Genomic DNA, 19863 nt, shown 5'->3' on the forward strand with positions numbered 1-19863 from the left:
CTATATTTAAAACAATGATTAATGACTCTTGTGATATTTTTTTAGTTCACTAATCCATCCATTCATTACATGACTTCTTTGAGAACACTAGACTGATATTTGGTATGTAAATGTCTCATAGGGTGAAAATGGGATTATTCATGCAATGTTGGCATATTTTCAGAAAAGAAAACACTTTTTTTGTCCATTGAAGGTTATTGTATCTAAATATATGTATTTATATCCAGATTTAAAAACAATTAAATACATACAATTGTATATTAATAAAATGATAAAGCAAGTGTAAATATGATTTTAAAATATGTGAAATATTTAAATATATTAGTATTTATGGACCACTTTTATTTATTTATCGATATATGAATATTTAAAAAAAAAAACAGAACACAAAATAAATATTACTTACAACTAAACAATACTGATCTTTTTGTCACTTCATGTATGTAACACTAGTCATACTCTGCCTTGTATATATGTTACAGCACACCACACCCCTCTCCACCACCATACACACCTGTGCCCTAACTGAGAATACAAGGCTTTCATCAGTATCCCTCAGAAGAAAATAATACTTCAGTGCATTAGTGGCTTGACTTTGAATTTCTATATTTCCAATGAAAGGTAAGAATATTCTCCCAAGCACCCAGCCAATATATATATATATAAACTGTACTTCATATATAAAACAATATAATCTACTGATGTTGGATGTACATGACCATATTTGATGTACCCCGGTATGTATATTGACAAGGGCACTAGCAAAAGTCAAAGGTCACGTAAATGATCCAACATGGCCACCAAGATTATTGAAACTGACAATTAAACTAATTTTTTCTCAAAGAGTAGTGCATTAGCATGCCATTTTCAATGTATAATATGGAATAACTTCATAAGTACTCAACATATACACAATTTCAAGAGATTTCCATGGATGAAATTTGTTGTAGGACAGTTTCTATGAATTTTTTTATCTAAAATACAAAACCAAATGAAGGAAACTATTGTTTTCTTTAAATAGGTAATTCCTTAAATTCATTAGAATTGAATTTAAATATGAACTCATATTATGTGCTGATAGGATAAAACCAATTTCAGTAAAAATGTGGATTAAGACTGAGTATAAATGACAACTTAAGTTATTTATGAAAGCTGACTGAAAAATGAGTACATTAACCCCATGTTTTTTTCTTTTCTATGAGTTTAGAGTAACATGTCCTGTACACCTGTAGTATTTTAAACGTTTTTGTTTTTTTTATTTTGTAGCATACATGCTTAAATGCAGATGGTAATTTTATGTCATATGAACAATTTATAGAGAAATACACAATTAAGACAGATTTTGTAACTTTTAATGGTATTCTGCACGCAATTCCAGTTTATTGGAAGTCCAAATTAGTTGCTGGAAATATCAATGCGAATTTAAGTAAAAAAATAAATGATACAGTTGTTGGTGGTAAAACAAGAAATTTTTATAAGTTATTAGTTGAAAAACGTTTTGAAACGCCAACATCCATGTCTAAATATGAAGCAACTGTATATGTGAGTGATGCAATTGATTGGAGATGTATCTGGAAATTGGCGTACGTTACCACAATGGAAGAAAAACTGCGCATTTTTCATTTCAAAATATTGCATTGAATTTTGGCAACCAACAATTATCTTTTCCAAAATAAAATAAAATCCGATTGGACAATTGTTGTAAATATTGTAAACAAAAAGAAACAATTGAACATCTCTTCTGGGAATGTACAACCACAATTTCGTTTTGGAAATTATTTCAAAACTATTGGGGGGCTATACCAGGAAGTGATGATATAGTTCTAAGTTGTGAACGTATTCTCTTTGGATTTCCCCAAAAATGTATGCTATTAAACCATCTTATTTTAATAGGTAAATATGTTTTATATATCTGCCGCTTTACAAATGTGACGCCTTCTCTTGAATATTTTATAAAGATTGTCAAAGAAAAAAAATCTATTGAAAAAAATGTCTTGAACGAAACAAAGTACGTTTTAAAATGGGGTGCATTGGCATCGTTGTTGTAATGATCATCCCCTGTAATAAACTACTAAACTTGTTTGTAATGTTTTGTATGTCGTGTCTGTGACATTTTTACTGTTATGTAAACATTATTAGAAAATAAAATTTTATTAAAAAAAAAAAAAATAATAATACCAGGGAGTGAGATTCCTTCAAATTTCTAAACAGCTAACCTCATTTTCAGTAAGCACCAGTCAAGGTGGTAAGTCTGACTTTGGTCTATAAAATGTATAATTGTTACTACACTTGTTGGTGAATCCAGTAAACTGATGCCACACTACAACATATGGTTCCACTCAATCGGGGTGCAATTTTAAAATTCTACCCCCAGTCAGAATAGTAACTAGAAGCCAGAAAAAAACTGCTAGTCAATGACAATTTATCACCACAAACTTGGGTTCCTTCTGGTTGGGTTACTGCATTCAGTGCAACTTTGGTGAGTATGAAACCCACAACATCAGCATAGCACACACTCTAATCAGTCGTAATTCGCTGACTTATTCTTTACATTATATTTTATGAATATTTTCAACTTCAAAATCATGGACGATTTGAACTTCACATCTTTCATTACTCCCATATATCAACGCACTGCCTAAAACAGCGTACAATGACTTATTGCCGGTGACCTACACAATACTAGCCTCGTGTTTAGCTCTAGTTATTTCCGAGCTAATTTAATATGAGAACACGCGTGTTTCTCAACATGTAGCCTCATAGATATCGCTATGTTGTGCTATTTCAGCTGTACAGTGTAGCTCTTGTGATGGATGGAGTAGAAATATAGTAGTTGAAGGATTTGAATGTAAATAATAGTAAATATTTAAAGGGCAATCTTTTGGCACATACTACCAGGGAAAACACAACATTTTATGCAAGGTCACGTTATATCAGTTAACTAACTACCCATTCAAACAATCAATGATTCAATTAAATGGTTTACTGATCAACCTATCTTATATAGCGATATCAAACATTCTGATATTACAATTACCTGAATACGGATTTCTTCGTCAACAACAATGACTATTTCTAAAACCGTGTGGTGTATGCAAATACTATTTATATTCCGTATATTTACAACAGTAGCCTACACGTTTTATTTTTAAATCGCATCAAATACTATTAACTCGCACATCTCCATGGTGAATTGTATTTTTAAAACAATGCGTTCGCAGAATATGTTCAGGTGACACCTTCCGGTGTTCATTAAAACCTAATTACATTAGCCTTTATCACAAAATAACAAAAGGATTATTCAGATCCAGATCCCCAAATCTATAAACACATGTATTTGTTCGACATTCTCCATTGCAAAAGAGGCACTTATTTTCTTTTATTTAGAACTTCATAAGTAGTAGGCACCATGGAGCAGTCACTATTGTATATTCTCGCCGTTTTAGGTTAATATGAAATTTATTTATTATATTTTTTTTCAAATATAAGTCCTTAACCCAATATTTGGTGAAATGTACGTTACCATATTTACACGGTCTGCTGGGGAAATAGGTTACGGTCGATAAATATGAATAATGTCCCAAGTTATAATTTGGTTATCAAACACTGTATCACATATTTGCCCCAGAAACTGATGTCATTCAACGTGATACAATTTGTCACGTTATTTTTGTAGTGAAATGTACGTTACCTTACAAATATAGTGTTTACAAATAGAAAATGCGTGCCGCATGTATTGAGATCTATATAGGAGAACAAATCTGAAAAAAAAACCTCCACACATTGTGTTGGATATTGGGCGCAATAAATAAGAAAGTAGGCGTCAGCAGGGAGGTGGTATTCATCGTCGATCTTGTTTGGTAACTGCAACTGAAACTTCACCGAGCCACTGATGATATTATTGGCAGAAAACTAAACAAGTCGTGGCAATGAACCCGGACCACAAACGGATTTAGTCATTCCCAGTTAAATGTATTCCGACAGATATTGGCGCATTTGGGATCCCGCGACGTGAACAGGTCGTTGGCAAAATAGATAAGACTTTTCTAGCAAGACAACTCTTGATGAATTATTCCCTTCTTTAAATGCTAGCTCAATAAGCACAATTCAATACTAGCTTGACCAAGATACAGGTTTTAGAACGAAATTGGGAGGATACTAACATTTATCATTTAACAAATATCAGGTCTTCAGACATGTTGTGTATGTTTGACAAGATGCCAGCATTTGGGTGGAGTAATAGAAATTATTGTATAATTATATCATGACTTAAAGGGTTCAAACTAGAGGGGGAACTGACAAGCTGAGTATTCTTTGACGTCATTATCTCTACGTTACTGCGTTCGCAGGTACTGTGCAGTGTAAATTGATTTTAAGTATACAAGTGACAGTGTAAAACGTTCTTTACTTGTATTTACATGTTATATACTTATAACGTTGTTTAGGATATTAACCATGGTTATTTGCATTAAATTATTAGTGTAGTAATCATTGCTTTATTCTGTATTAAATATTTCGTTGACTACATTAACGTGTGTTTCTTGAAGTGCTAGCAAGTTTGTTATAGGTGTGCGTGTTCTCTCCCGAAGTTCTACCCTGCCATTACTGGCATATATCAGTACCAGTACTGTACATTATTTATATTGTGCATTTTGTGGTAAATAACCCAACCACAAGGTCGGTGATGGTACTTTATTTTGGCAGTTGTATTATAACTTATATCTCTAAATTCCATGTCTTGTCTTTTGTGAAAACCGGGGTGTTAGTTTTTGTGTGCCAAACCAGTACCTGTAAATAGAGAGAAAAAAACAATCATCACATTGAATGTATATCTAATTAACATATTGATTTACATGTAGTTCCCAGAAACACGAAAGTTGGTATAAAGACACGACAACATTACGTTAGACTCGAAGACAAGTGGTAGACGAGCGATATGTTGCCGTGTCAAAAAATAAACACGTTAAATTGTAACATTTTAACGTGTTCCCACAGTCATTTCGCATACATGCCTTTATATATTATTTGAACGATTACGGCTAATTTAAAAGAATTGTGTGAAAGTATGGTTTAACAAGATATGTTGTTTCACATCTCAAAATAAAGGGTCTGACTAAATCTCTCCCAATACTTGTTCACATTAATTTTGTTAAACAATACTTTCTGTTTTTACCCAATACATTCCACGATACTAACACATGTACATAAATAATCATTTTATTCAAGGTTGATATTAAAAGCAAACATCTAATGAACCCTCGGAAATGATGACCATGTCTACACGCAATATTAAACACATGACCAAAATGCTCGTTATAAACACGGAAAATGTATCGTGGGCAGTAGGATGCTCTGATGCACCGACTTGGGCGACTTGATCATGTCCAACAAATCTATGTCAGATGAGGCGTTTTTGGAGTTTCCACATCTGGTCCAATTCGCCTGATACTTCTGATTTCAATAATTTGTTGTTCATTTCACATATATAACGTATATTAGCTATACTATTAGCGAAAATTACATTCCTAGTGTAGAAAACACCACCTTTATGGAGAAATGTTGTGAGGGTGTAAGCTGAACCAACTTCGCGATGTCCTGATGTGTTATCTACTTATACACTGGCTTCTGTAATGTATTTTTAAATACTAGGCAACAAATTCACAAATTCCCACCAACTGAGCATTCAGAATCGAGGATCACACCTGCTTTTACAAATTTCACTAAAACAATGGGTCGCTGAATGGACACCCGCACTCTTAATCACTTGGCTGGTGTATGAAAAAATTTACTTCACGGTATTTATTGACCATAATTACTTGCATTTGATGAAGGGCATGGAAATAAAATTATACACGTACATATCAACGTGAAACACGTGATTCGTATACAGACGTGCTCCATATTACACTATTAATACTATTTAATATAAACATTTCTTGGTACCTTGGTGCAGTTGTCAGCCTTCGGTTCCAAATCATTCAGTTCTACCAACTGTGAAAGCAGAGACGATTCTAAAAAGCCAGATTGCCTTGTGTGACTAAACCACACATGTGGGTTATTCAACAATAGGTTCAGATTAATAGCAAACCCCGCCATGTCAGTAGCAAATTTCCTTTCAGAAGAGTTCCATGCATGCCAAGACTTCACCTTGTTATCAGGACCAATTATAGGAGTTTCATAGCGTAACCCACCGGAAAGGCCGACTGGCCATATAGATACTGTTTTAGTATATCTCATCTGCAAGTAATATTGAAATATGATGTCACTGAAAATATCCTGTATTGAAAGCATTTAACATGTGACGTAGATTACTACATGTTGGTCCTCAAACGTATCTGAAAACCACAAAACTTACATTTAAGTGCAACAAAAGTATTGAACTTGAGCCATATTAACTTATGAAAGTATGCGGACAAGATGATAGAATAGTAATTTGAGTTGCGCAATCGCTCCTGAAAAATTTTCCGATAAGTCTGTGTTTTGTGCATTAATTGGTTAGCTTTTTTGGTTGGTTGTGCCGTAATTTCCTCCATTTCGTCAGGCCCGCGATTGTTTGTAACCAAGTTCGCCGCCATTGTATGTGTGCCGCATAATAATCCCCCAAATAGTGTTATCGGGAATGAGCTGAAACGTTACGGTCGTGTGGTAAGCTCTGCCAGACAATACCACTTGATTATAAAAACACCAATTTTCGACAAATAATTTTCCAAACAAATGTATATGCATTGTGATAAAATGTGATGCACGTCAGTATGAAATATAGTTATCAACACACGAAATAACATTTAACAAGTGCCACAATAAAGGCATATACAAACAATATGACACAGAAAACAAATGTAAAGACTGATATGAATATTCAAGATACTGTTTGCATGGAAACAATTGTAGACGATACACACGTGACATCACTGTATGAACAACAAATACAACAGAGAAACGAGCGTACCAATCGAGCGTACAAACTACAAAAAACTAAACCATGCACTAAAACAAAGCTGAACATGTCAATGAAAGAAAAAAACATGCGACAGAGTTCTGTTCAAGCCAAGTCACTCACAGAACACCGTAAAAACGCAGAGATCTTGAGCAACAGAAAAGGTTGTATACAACGAATATTAAATAAAAATGGCAAAGAACGCACACAGAATGGCACACATTAACAATGCTACTGACAAAATACTAAACTGTATGCAAGGACTACCTACCAAAAATAACAGGAAAACAGTGAAAGGTCGTTAAACTATGATTTATAATACAGATTTGTCTAGCTACTTTATTTTTTAATACCAATGTTTGTCTTTCTGTGGTTAGCAGTATCATAATTCAAGGTATCAATGGCTTTCTTAAAACCTGTCAACCGAGTATTTTTTCCTATAGAAAACTCTTTCGACGTCCCAACTTTGGACGTTTTGCAGAGGCTACATGTTGTTGTTACCCATGAAAGCACACACTCAGCTGGTATTACAATTCTACTTAACCCAAATACGTTCAACCGCATGTTCACATGACCCGTTCACTAATCCGCCGGAACGCTCTGACTTTTAAAACTTTTATTTAATGGATTGAACAACGATAATAATATTTTGCACGGGGATTGTAATTGCACAACCAACCCAAACATTTATAGGGCAAAACTTAAAATATTGCGTAGCGTTTGAAACTTGTAGACGCACTGCTGCAAAAGAGTACTCTTAAAATGATTGATACGTCTTTCATGCTAAAGTCGATCAAATTATAGAATCACGTCCTCATCCATTCCATCCCACTTTAATATGGCTGATCACTGCCTTATTAAGCTCGAGCTATGCCTGAAACTTGCTAATAACCGTAAGCCGATGTACTGTGTTAAGCTCAGTCTTTTTGTGACGAGGAATACTGTAAAATTATTAATGAGTACTGGTTACTACGACGGACTGAATAAAAACACTTGAACAGTGAACAGTATGGTGGCATGTTGGGAAACTAAGCTGAGTAACAACAACACACAAAGAAAACATGCTATATGCGCTGCCATTAACAACATCGAACAACATACTGATAACAGTGCCGTAATGAATAGACTGCTTAATAGAGACATTAAGATGCGCATACGAGAACGGAACGAGAACGGATACGTCACTGCTTTGTGCTTGACCTCCGCGCGAACCAATGACGTCATCGGTTGCCTGGTCGTTCGGCAGTCGTTTTGAACGTGATCAAGGTGACTGACTCGTAGTTGATTTCCGAGAGCTTTTCTCGCTGTCAATTTTGAATAATTTTCATTGACATTGATAAAACGTTTTATATCAGAGTGTTTTTGAATATTTATGATGAAATAAGAAATATTGGATGCATTTTAGCTGACATTTATACCCACTGAAAACGCATGATAATGATCTGCTGAAAGAGGATTCGGCAAACAGGCTTAGGACCTCAGCAGAGCGGATGGAAATAGTGAGAGCTTTGTCAAATGTCTGTGAACTAACTACTAATTCTGATTCCGGACGTGAAATGACATAACAAATTTTATTAGGTAGTTATTGTTGCCCAATGAGAGACGGATTGACATGGTTCTGGTTTCAGTTACGTTCCCGTTTTGGGCGCTTGTACTTAATCGTTTTCTGACACCCGAGAACGTAACGCAAACAAAATTAGAACATCACGTTACGTTCTCGTTACGTACGCAAATCTTAAACTCTCTAATATATAATAGTAATAACAGAATCTGAAGGGGCAGCTGGGGACCAGTCACCAAATCAATGAATATGTTTGAAGCCCTGATGTACGGAATACTGTTAATTTGTTATGTAGATAAAGGCTAATATAGGGTTATTACGAAGATACCTCAAAGTATGCACGAAGACAGTGCAGTGCAATACAGTGGCAGTATCGATGCGACAGCGTACTGTCTGAGTGCATACTTTGAGGTATTTTCGTAATAACCTTATTATTATACATCTTTTCTACCAAGGATACATTATGGGGTTGCCGAAATCTAAAAAGTTTAGAACAGAATCAGCGAACTTCTTTGTATGGAGTCCGGTCAAATCCTGGTGACAGCCATGTTTGTTTTTATTATTAGAAGACGCTTACGCGCGTAATCATTCCATATTTGGAACTCCTAATATGGTAGGATGAAAATACCCCGTAAAATACCGAAAAATTACGGTACGCTGTAACTTATGGCGTTATGGTGACAGATGTATAATAATGTGAACTATTGCACTTGATTTCCGTATTAATTTGATGCGCGACATTATCACACATGCAAAGAACGATAATATCATATTTGCAATTGTCGCTCCTGATAACGACCGGGTGGTTCACAAGTACTTATTTTCAGTAGTGCAGTATTTTTTAAATACATTCAAATAATCTACTCGCATACACATAGTATTTAATAACGCATTGATAACACACTTAACAGTTCATTGTAATGTATGCGTGGTATTCGTCATAGTCTTTGTATCTATATTCAATAACAATTAAGTCGATTTTAAGTCGACATTCAAAGTGGAATTCGTTGAGTGCTTGTAAAACAAGAAGTGGTTTAAACATATCAATCTGTTCGCATAATAAAGCAAGAATGACGTAACATATACGAAAATGTAAGCAACTCGCACATCAAATACTGGGAGAATCTCATTGACATATTTAGGGCAAATTTAGGTTGGTGATCCAGAATTATTTCTGAGATATTTTCACAATCTCAGTTACGATAAGCAACTATTTATACAACAAGAACTGTAACCAGCATTCACGTCTTTTTTTGTTGAAAGCACAGTTTTAAGTTAGCTTTTTCAGGAAAGACACTCGTGATACGTATGTATGTGTTACAAACTACAAAAAGAAACAAATTACAAAATCCTTATTCGCATGAAAATGCTCTCCACATACAATACACAATTGCCTCTTGTTGGTGTGACAGACTTTCGCTACAACCAAATTTCAGAGATTTGTTGATTCAACTTTAACCTAAAAATGTGACAGCCTACTGGGGGACTTCTTATGGAGTCCGAAATAAAAGAAAATGACAAGTACCTCTTTTGCAAGTACCTCTTAGGTTGAACTAATACACGTATTTATAGAATGTCAGAGAATAATTCCCCTTATGCAGAACTATTGTCAGCAAAGCACCATTCATTAGCGCACTCTATCCTTGGACCACCGAGAAACAAGACGATCTTCCCAGCAAACCCCCTGATATGTTATCTTGTGACGCCCGTTGAGGTATCAGATATCAACAGCGTTACAAGGCATGGTTGATGTACAGCATCAACAATGAATACCAGTACCACCTTACAATACGGTCTAATAAACGCACTCATGCAAAAAAATGTGTTTCAATGATGTGCTTGCTACAATTATTGTAGAAGCTTGACTCACTCGGACTAGAATACAGTGAATTTGTACATTGTAGTACAAGAGCATTACATGATTTTTGCGTTCATTTGAATTGAAATTTTAACATAATTTTTATAATGTGATGTATATCGCAACCGGACTCAACCAAAAAGTTTACATAACTTCGTCACAACTGATGGTTTTTTTCTCTCGAGGCACATAGCTATAAATAATTCATCAACATTATAAGAGTTGCTGAACTTTAACAAAATCCGCAGATAATTAGGGAATCAATGTACTGGCATAGTCAGATATTGTGAGTGAATATATTGCTAGTGTTCAAGATTTCATTTTTTAAAAACGCGATGTCATATTAACAACTGAATGAAAATATACGCTGTATTACCTCTTCAAATATCTCAATTGAGTATGTATTATCGTCATCCGCAAAGTAAACAACTCCTCTTGATACGTTAGGCCTGAGATTTTGTCGTATCCATGCTAACCCAAGATTTCTTTGGTCAACTCCTCGATGTTTATGTTCTGTCGACCGAGTATGCAAATATGTATAATTTACACCACAATGAGATAGAAAATCTGTTGTCAAATTAGTTCCTTCATTGGAGTCTTCTACCACAATCCAGTGCAAGTTTTTGATGTGTGAAAAAGTATTGGCAATACGTGTGAGTTCTGCTTTCTGCACCGATCTTGCGTAAGTAGGCGTAATGACATATATGTATGGAAGCTCACTAATGAAGTGACGGAATATGGATGCCACTCTTGGGTGTAAACCAGTTGATACAAGGCTGTTTAAAACTGGAATGAAAAAAATATAAAAAGTACTTCATAAAGTTAACTTTCAATTTGTATGCGACCACCGACACGAAAATCCGATGCTTTACTTTGAAATGTTTTCCCTTTTAGAAAAAAGTGAAATCACATCATGTCCAGTGGCAGGTTTTATATGACATTAGGGGTCTGTGTCGGCGTTATCGACAGGCCACCAAGTGGGACTTCCGGGTGCCGTTTACCATAGCAACAGTCAGACGTCACTTTTTTTACTGGCAGAGTATCGCGAACCGAGGCGCGGCTCACAGTGGTCCACCACTTTCATGGCGTGAAAGTTGTTTTTTAATGTGTGCCACGCCCCGCCCGAGCCTTTACCAGTACAGGGAATAACTAACCGCAAGGTTAATTTTTATTCTATGACAAAGTTAGCAATTTCTCTGCGACTTCCAGCCCCGCTTGTGATACAAATTAGGCCGCCTTTTAAAAATATTGTGCATTGTAAAAACGGACCCTCGAGCGCCCGTGGAACTAACCCCCGAACCCATACTAGTGCTTCTAGTACTATCTATGCATATTTTTTATGCAACATCCTCCGTGTTTAGTTGACAACACGTAAACGGAAGCCGTATCTGTGTGCAGGTCTTTAAACAACTTGGTCTCAATTTCGGAAATAAGATGATTACACTACCCTCTATTGTCAGCAGTATCTTTGAGGTTAAAACGCTTCAAAAGTATATAGAAACAATTTAACATAATAATATTTAGGTTGCTGTCTGAGAAATATAATGTCAATATATTATCTTCACAAGCAACGTATGTTACAACAATTATGCAAATAAACAATCCTCATCACCACGGTAACGTCGCGGTACACAGCACCATAAATCGGTACACACGTGACAAAACGTCTATTCTGCATATTATTAACTGTGTGATTGACCGGGGATTTAAAGACCATATAACAGCCGCGTTCTATACTCATAGTCAATTTACGTACATTGAAAACTGTCATCGTCAAATATCTGAAAGCTTGAAAAATTTAGAATTAAAATTGTAAGATGTATGATAATTCAAAATAATTGTTTTGTGATTTGAGCAATAGCTTAGCATTAGTGGAGACAGCATCTTGGACGTTACTGTTGTAAATGCACGTAATTGTGAGCAATATTTTTATACCACGCCCGGTTTTTGAAATAGTAATTTTTCTCGAGGCAATCCATATTTGTAATCCCAGTGTATAAAATATTGCACTTTATATTATATCTTATATCTCACCAGCTCACCATATAATTCAATCATCGATTGATATATTGGGTGGTTGTTTGATTGTCTAGCTTTGGACCGCATAGTCACAAAACTAGCGTGAAAGTGCGACGGGATACCTTAACTGTGTATTGGTGGTATTAGGGTACGGTGGCCCATATATACAATCGGCGAAGAATGACCAAATTTCGGCGATGAATGACGCATTGCGACGATCAATAACCAATTGCGACGATCAATGACGCATTACGACGATCAATAACGCATTGCGGCGATCAATAACGCATTGCGACGATTAGTAACGCATTGCGGCGATCAATAACGCATTGCGACGATCAATAACGCATTACGACGATTAATAACGCAATGCGACGATCAATAACGCATTGCGACGATAAATAACCAATTTCAGCGATCAATAAGGCATTGCGACGATCAATAACGCATTACGACGATCAATAACGCATTATGGCGATCAATAACGCATTGCGGCGATCAATAACGCATTGCGACGATTAGTAACGCATTGCGGAGATCAATAACGCATTGCGACGATCAATAACGCATTACGACGATTAATAACGCAATGCGACGATCAATAACGCATTGCGACGATAAATAACCAATTTCAGCGATCAATAAGGCATTGCGACGATCAATAACGCATTGCGATGACCAATAACGCATTGCGACGACCAATAACGCATTGCGACGACCAATGGCCAACTACAGCGATTTAGTTTAAAGGATGGACCCACAATGCTTTGCATACTTCAACGGCGTCCACCATGGAGTTTAACTCCGTTCGTCCCGTTGTGTCGTCACGGGAAGCGCTGTCCCAGCACTGACCTGTGTCATATGACGTCTTACTAGCCGATTTTGGCTAAAAATAGCGCTCCGCCGCCTCTTTACACTAGTGTTTATACACGAAACGTGATACATTTTTTCCCAATTTAAGTTGCTTTGTAATCACGTATATAGTGAAATATTGTTTCGAAACAACAGAAACTAACACATAATAACGATAATCAAATTTGTGTTTGAAGTTTGAAAGTAATTGCGTAATTTCCGGGTTCAACTAGTTCAAAAATAGAACGTCCTTGGACGCGCTAATCCATTGGACATGCATATGTCCCACATAAAGTACTAGGCACATGGAAAGAATGAACAAAATCGGTCAAATGGTTTCTGAGATATACTCCGGACAGACGGATGGACGCACGGAGACCGAATTATAAGTCCCCGTTTTCGAATATCGGGAACTAATAATCCGTTATACAACATATACAAGGTAGTTTAATGTAATGGGAATAACACTGATAGACCAATGAGGCAACATTAAATAGGGGCCACTGGTGAAAAAAGCATAGGTTACAGTGGCAATATTTATTCAAGTCTGTAATAAAGGATATACATATTAATAGGAAAGTAGAATAAATTACAAACATATTTGGGTAAAAACAAAATAGAATAGAACAGAATATTTTATTTGTTGTATGACCAAATTACGTATAGATCTTCCAAACACACAACGTTTACACAGACGTTTGAATAAAGACATGATGAAAATTAGTATGATTTCATAACTAACAATAGTCAAAGGTTCTGTAAATACTTAATTATGAGACATAGACAAATTTGTCTTGGCTACTTTGGATTCAAAAACATTTACATTTTAAGTCATTCTGGCGGTTTCAGTTGTGTAATAAAGTTATATATTGTGTTGTCAAGGTGGCGACCCACCTATTTGGCATATTCAAGCAAATCATTCTCTGCGAGTTGCTCCCTCCAAACCTGTACTTCGCATACATTGTTAGAAAGCCTGGATCTAGGGGAACACATTGATGTGTATTATATAACCATCACGTGACAAGCAAACTGCCAAACCTTGTCAAAATGTGTAAATTCCTGATTTAAAGAAAACTTTGTTGTATTTCCGACGGAAAATTATTCTCAGTCTTGTTTGTCATATTATTGATGGAAATATGTCTCCCTTTTTCGCCAGGAGAGATTATTTTTTTTATTTCACAGAGCTTTTTTTCTGACCCGGTAATACATTCCTAAAAACTAATTTTGATGAGCGGTTACTTGGTGACAAAACGTTTTTTTTAAAAAACCGAGACATATTTCCCTCCATCATAGAGTTCTAAACAGAACGTGCACATTTTATTGACGTCTTGTTAAAACAGAAGATTTGACGGTGTTTCAAGGTGTATTTACTTTTAATACTAAAGAAAACATCCAGTACTTCAGGTAAAGGAAACGATTGGGTAAAATGGTGTAAATCATGGAAAATAAAAAAAAACTCAATGCAGCTTTGAATCAAACCAGAGATGTGTTGTTGAACCCATTGTTATGCAAATGTGTAAACCACTGGTAAACAATAACTACTGATCACAATGGACAGTAAAAAGGGAAGCTTATTTTGTGTTGTGTCGACAATTCCTTTATGTGTCACAGCTAACTGCAAATACTATGTAAATAGTAAGAAAGTGTGTGCATTTTAGTTTTTAAAAACATCATTACGAAACATACAAATTTACATTTCTAAATAGCAGAGGCGGTGCAGAAGGACCGGATGAAATGTTTACATGAATTTCATTACGTGGGTCGGTACTTTAAAAATGCGGAATGGCTATTTGCCCAGCAGCGGTGTAAATTGTGCGTATTTCCATACAATTTACACAGCAGAAAAACAGCCAATCAAACATACTCTCCTATTCTTGACTCCTCTAACCAATCGCCAACGTCGTTTTATTTTATTGTACGCCCATCACGGCCCTATATAATGCAAAATTCAATGACGTAATAGGATTATCGTTGTCATGATCACTTTATTTTTATGTAGCTGGTTCGAGCCCAGTTAGCATCGGTTTCTTCTATTCTCGAGGCTTAATTATTTCACCAAGTTCAATTTGTTGGCAGTGGAAACAATGCTAATTTCTATGAAGACATTTATTTAAAACACTGACAGGGCCCATTGCTTTACACTGAATATAATTTAATATGTCTATATAATTTGTAAATTTCTGTACGTTCAACATGGATGAGCATGATCTACTAGTAAATAGAAAGTTGATCTCCAGTTGCCAATCATTTATTTTTGAGTCATCAATCTTTTAAATATAATGCTGCAATCTAGATGGATGGGCAATTTGACAAAGTTGGGATGATTTTTGAATCAGACACAATCAAAATATTCTGAAACATATACCTGTACACTCAACGAGGATGAGGGACTGTGATTGGTCAGTTCTCTCCAAAACTGTTTTCAAATTTATACAAATTTAGCCGCTAGGCGAATATATATTTATTTATTAACACTGGTTACAGATATTAATACAGTATTAATACACTAATAATGAAGTAATAATATTAATATTAATGGAAAAAACTAGTGGGAATAGATCTGCTATTTATACACGCTGGGCGAATAGTGGGAATAGGTCTGTTATTTACAAATAGCAAATAGCCTCTTTCTAAAAAGAAACGTTCTATGTGTAGTTTCGGCCGTCGTGTGCAGTTTTTAGTTAGGTTTTACCGTCGATTTTTTGGATAAATGACTGTAATAGTCGTTTCATTTCTCCTGCCATGGGCGTGGCACGAGTCTCAGCCACTAAACAAACTGAACGGCCATGTTCGAAGAAAATATGTAACGATACGTTGTTTCTAGGACTCTAATAAAACTAACGGCAATGGATTCTAGCATTTGGGATTTATTTATATATATATATATAACGAATACTTACACAAGCTGTAGTTCGTGAACGAATGGAGTTAACTCCATGGTAGACGCCATCCTTTAAACTAAATCGCTGAAGTTGGTCATAGGTCGTCGCAATGCGTTATTAATTGTCGCAATGCGTTGCTGATCGTCGCAATGCGTTACTGATAGTCGCAATGCGTTATTGATCGCCGCAATGCGTTACTGATAGTCGCAATGCGTTATTGATCGCCGCAATGCGTCATTGATCGCCGCAATGCGTTATTGATGGTCGCAATGCGTTACCGATAGTCGCAATGCGTTACTGATCGCCACATTGCGTTATTGATCGTCGCAATGCGTCATTGATCACCGCAATGCGTCATTGATAGCCGCAATGCGTCATTGATCGCCGCAATTGGTTATTGATCGTCGCAATGCGTCATTGATCGCCGAAATTTGGCCATTCTTCGCCGATTGTATATATGGGCCATCGTAATTAGGGTGTTCGTGAAACCTACCTCCGAAATTTTTAGAAAAAAACAAAATCAAAGTAAATCCGAGCTGCAGTGTGGATTCCATTCGTCTTTTCAATTGTTATGCTGTTTCCTTCAATCGGATAGCAGGATTCACTATCTATATACTACGTAACAAATACTATACACGGAAGGATGTTGGACAATCGTGATTGTCAATGAAGGGGCAGAAAAACAATAGTGTAATGCAAATTAAACATTACATTACTATTGATCGGCGGAACGGCGTTTGCTAAAATCCTACGGCATATGAGCCCGGGCATATGAGTAGCCCAACCGTGGTAGTCTTGTTTTATGATGACTACTTTTACTAATAAGAATGAATTTTTACAATAACCATTTCTTGTTGTGATGCAACAATGTAGAAATCATAAGTTGATGAATACAATTATATTGTCGACCCAGTACTGCCGGCAACCGTGCATTTTTTGGAATATAACTATAGCAAGAACGTTAACCCAAATGACAGACGTCGCCTTTACCTCCACTGGCTACGTTTCACACATTTATTCTATCTTGGATATTTTTACTTGTTTTGGCCATTATTTTTGTTTTCTTCTAAACAGGAAGTAGTTGTTTTAGTCATGCCACATTTATGCGATTATCTTCTCATTTGCTGCTTTGCATCTCTATATGAAACTCTTTCAGAATATTAAAAAATATGTCAGATCAGTCACGTGGTTTGACCGCTATCTAGGATTATAGGTACAATTGACCAAAACTTTCGATATTTGTTTCTCGAAGAAACTTCAACCAATCAAGTGGATGTGCTGTGTATAAGATGTACAGTCATAGTTTGTTGCAAGAAAAAATATTATAATTTTAATCAGTCACGTGATTTGGCCGCCATGTTGGATTTTGTATAAACGGTACTTTTGCAATTACATGTGTTGTATTGGCCCGATTTGGTTATATTTGCATGTGTATTGTACTCTTGAGGTACATTCTTCCACCCAAATGACGCATGGCTAGATCATGTGACTGGGTGGTCATGGGGTGGGGGCTGCTATCCTCATTAATATGCATAACTGTTATATCTCAAACACTGTTGCAGTTAGCATAATGAAACCTGTCGTATTATGACGATGTTGAACGAGAGCTTTGATTAAAATAACAGATGACCATATATGATCATGTATGATCATTACTATGCATAATTGTCCTATTTTTAACACTGTTGCAGAACGGGACATGCAACCAGTGCCACAATGAAGGCATTAAACGAAAGATTTCACCAGCTGGTGATGTAAACAAATTTCGCCATTGTCTTTACTCACGTATGTGTTTTTTTAAATTCACAATTTATAGAACCGAACCTGAAGAATCCTTTTATTATTTTCTTGTGATCTTGCTTGGTTGCACCGCTGTACGGTATACTGTTAATTTTTTAAAGGCTAATGTAAACTATTGCACTTGAATTCACGATTTGTTTCGCTATGTAGTTTGACGGCCATATAGGTTTTAATGAAAACCTAAACGTGTCAATTACAATTCATAATTAAAAACAAGCTTTGGGAGTTGATAGTTGATAGTTATTGATGCGATTTGAACAACAGTCTAGTACTCACCAGTTGAGGTAGGAAAAAACATGTAGACTGCTGTTGTTAATATACAGCATATGAATAATATTTGCATACACCACACCGTTTTGGAGTTTGTCATTGAAAAGATCCGTAATTTGGTAATTATAATCTCAGGATGACTGATATAAGATAGGTTGACCAGTAAACCATATAGTCGATTGATTTAAATGGCTGGTTAGTTGAGTGATATACAGGGTTCTGCCCAGCCTGATTTGACTGCCGGTTGCTAATTAATATTCATTAGGCCATTAATACTCATGAGCTAATTAATATTCATTTTTTTCATTCTACTAGCGATTAAACTACTTTTAACTTTTATTTTAAATACTTAAATATAAAATTAATCTGCTTTGATAAAAGTGAAAAAAATATATATGTAATGTGCATTCAAAAATATATATGCGAGTATGTATCTGTGCAATTTGTGAGACCCCCCTGTATTCGTAGACGCCAGGCTCAGATGCTAACTATTTGGGAGGAGAATGTATTGTGGGGAATAAAGCTCTTGGAAGATGAAACTTCACAGTCTTTATTAGATACTCAATTGTACCTTTCTGGTTTAAATTTTGCACTTCATGGTGGAGGAGAACATCGTAATCTGCGTCACAAAAATTGCCAAATTAATATAAAAGTTGACTCTCATGGCAAAAAATACCTCGAGTACACAGAGGATGTCAGCAAAACAAACCAGGGTGGTTTGAAGAGCAGAAGGTTAATGCCTAAGGTCACAAGAGCTTATGAAAACAGTCATGCCTAACAGATGTATTGTTCGGTTGTTCGAACGATATAATGCACTATGGTGAGTATTCATTGTTTTATTCATCAATTACTGTTGTACACGCAAAATGTATTTATTGCAACATATCTGAAAGCACTTATTAAAAATTACAAATAAAACGAATGGCAAGGTTTAACGTCCAAGTGTCATCTCTTGTCGAGCACTAATAATACCCATTTTATTTTTGATTCATGTTATTTATTTATTTTTACAGTCCACCCAACAGACCGGACAACTCGTACTATCTCTATCCATTGTCACAACAATTTGAATGGTACTGTTGCTTGGCTTTGCAAAAATGCCGGAATAGATGGTTTTAGATCAAACCATTCTCTGAGAGTCACATCCGCAACCTGCCTTTTTGATAAGAAAATCGACGAACAGATAATATGTGAAAAGACGGGCCACCGAAGTGAAGCTGTGAGAGCATATAAACGGACATCGGATGTGCAACAGCAGGACATGAGTACAATTTTACAAGGTCAAGTGCATTTATTTCCATTTCTTTATTTCGGACTAATTTTGATACTGGTTGATGGGGGTCAATTTTGTCTGAATAAAAACGTTCTAACACGACTATGACTGTCAATTAAAGTGTAGCACCGTGACGTCTGATTAATCCTTGACAACATATGGGATATTACTCCAAAATTGTATGGGTGTGTGAACAACAAAGACCAGCAAGAAAAAAACTTGTTTCACTTTCGTCTGTCCTATAAAAAATGTCTCTCTAATTTGTATGGGAGGCAAACATTTTTACAGATTACAAACAAATACAATTAACAGGATAATGTTGTATTCGATGACCATTTCAAACGGACCGATTTCAAAGGGAATCAAGCTATTCTAGAATTGGGTTATACTAGGAGATATTTTCAGGGTATT

General features: G+C 35.8%; 1 protein-coding gene and 1 pseudogene across 1 annotated transcript; one reads left to right on the plus strand and one right to left on the minus strand.

Moving 5' to 3' along the window:
• Window positions 1-4473: 4473 nt before the first annotated feature.
• On the minus strand, window positions 4474-18388 carry LOC144356221 (galactosylgalactosylxylosylprotein 3-beta-glucuronosyltransferase 1-like). Its single transcript, XM_078011081.2, has 4 exons — window positions 18186-18388; window positions 10733-11142; window positions 5944-6237; window positions 4474-4788 (listed from the first exon to the last, which is right to left on the minus strand). The coding sequence occupies exons 1-4, from the start codon at window positions 18277-18279 to the stop codon at window positions 4717-4719; spliced, it is 870 nt and encodes a 289-aa protein (XP_077867207.2). The 5' UTR covers window positions 18280-18388; the 3' UTR covers window positions 4474-4716.
• Window positions 18389-18579: 191 nt separating this feature from the next.
• LOC144356223 (uncharacterized) lies at window positions 18580-19560 on the plus strand (annotated as a pseudogene).
• The last annotated feature ends 303 nt before the right edge of the window (window positions 19561-19863 follow it).

The sequence above is a fragment of the Saccoglossus kowalevskii genome, chromosome 2, assembly GCF_978046115.1.
Source record: "Saccoglossus kowalevskii chromosome 2, keSacKowa6.1, whole genome shotgun sequence".
Lineage (NCBI taxonomy): Eukaryota > Metazoa > Hemichordata > Enteropneusta > Harrimaniidae > Saccoglossus > Saccoglossus kowalevskii.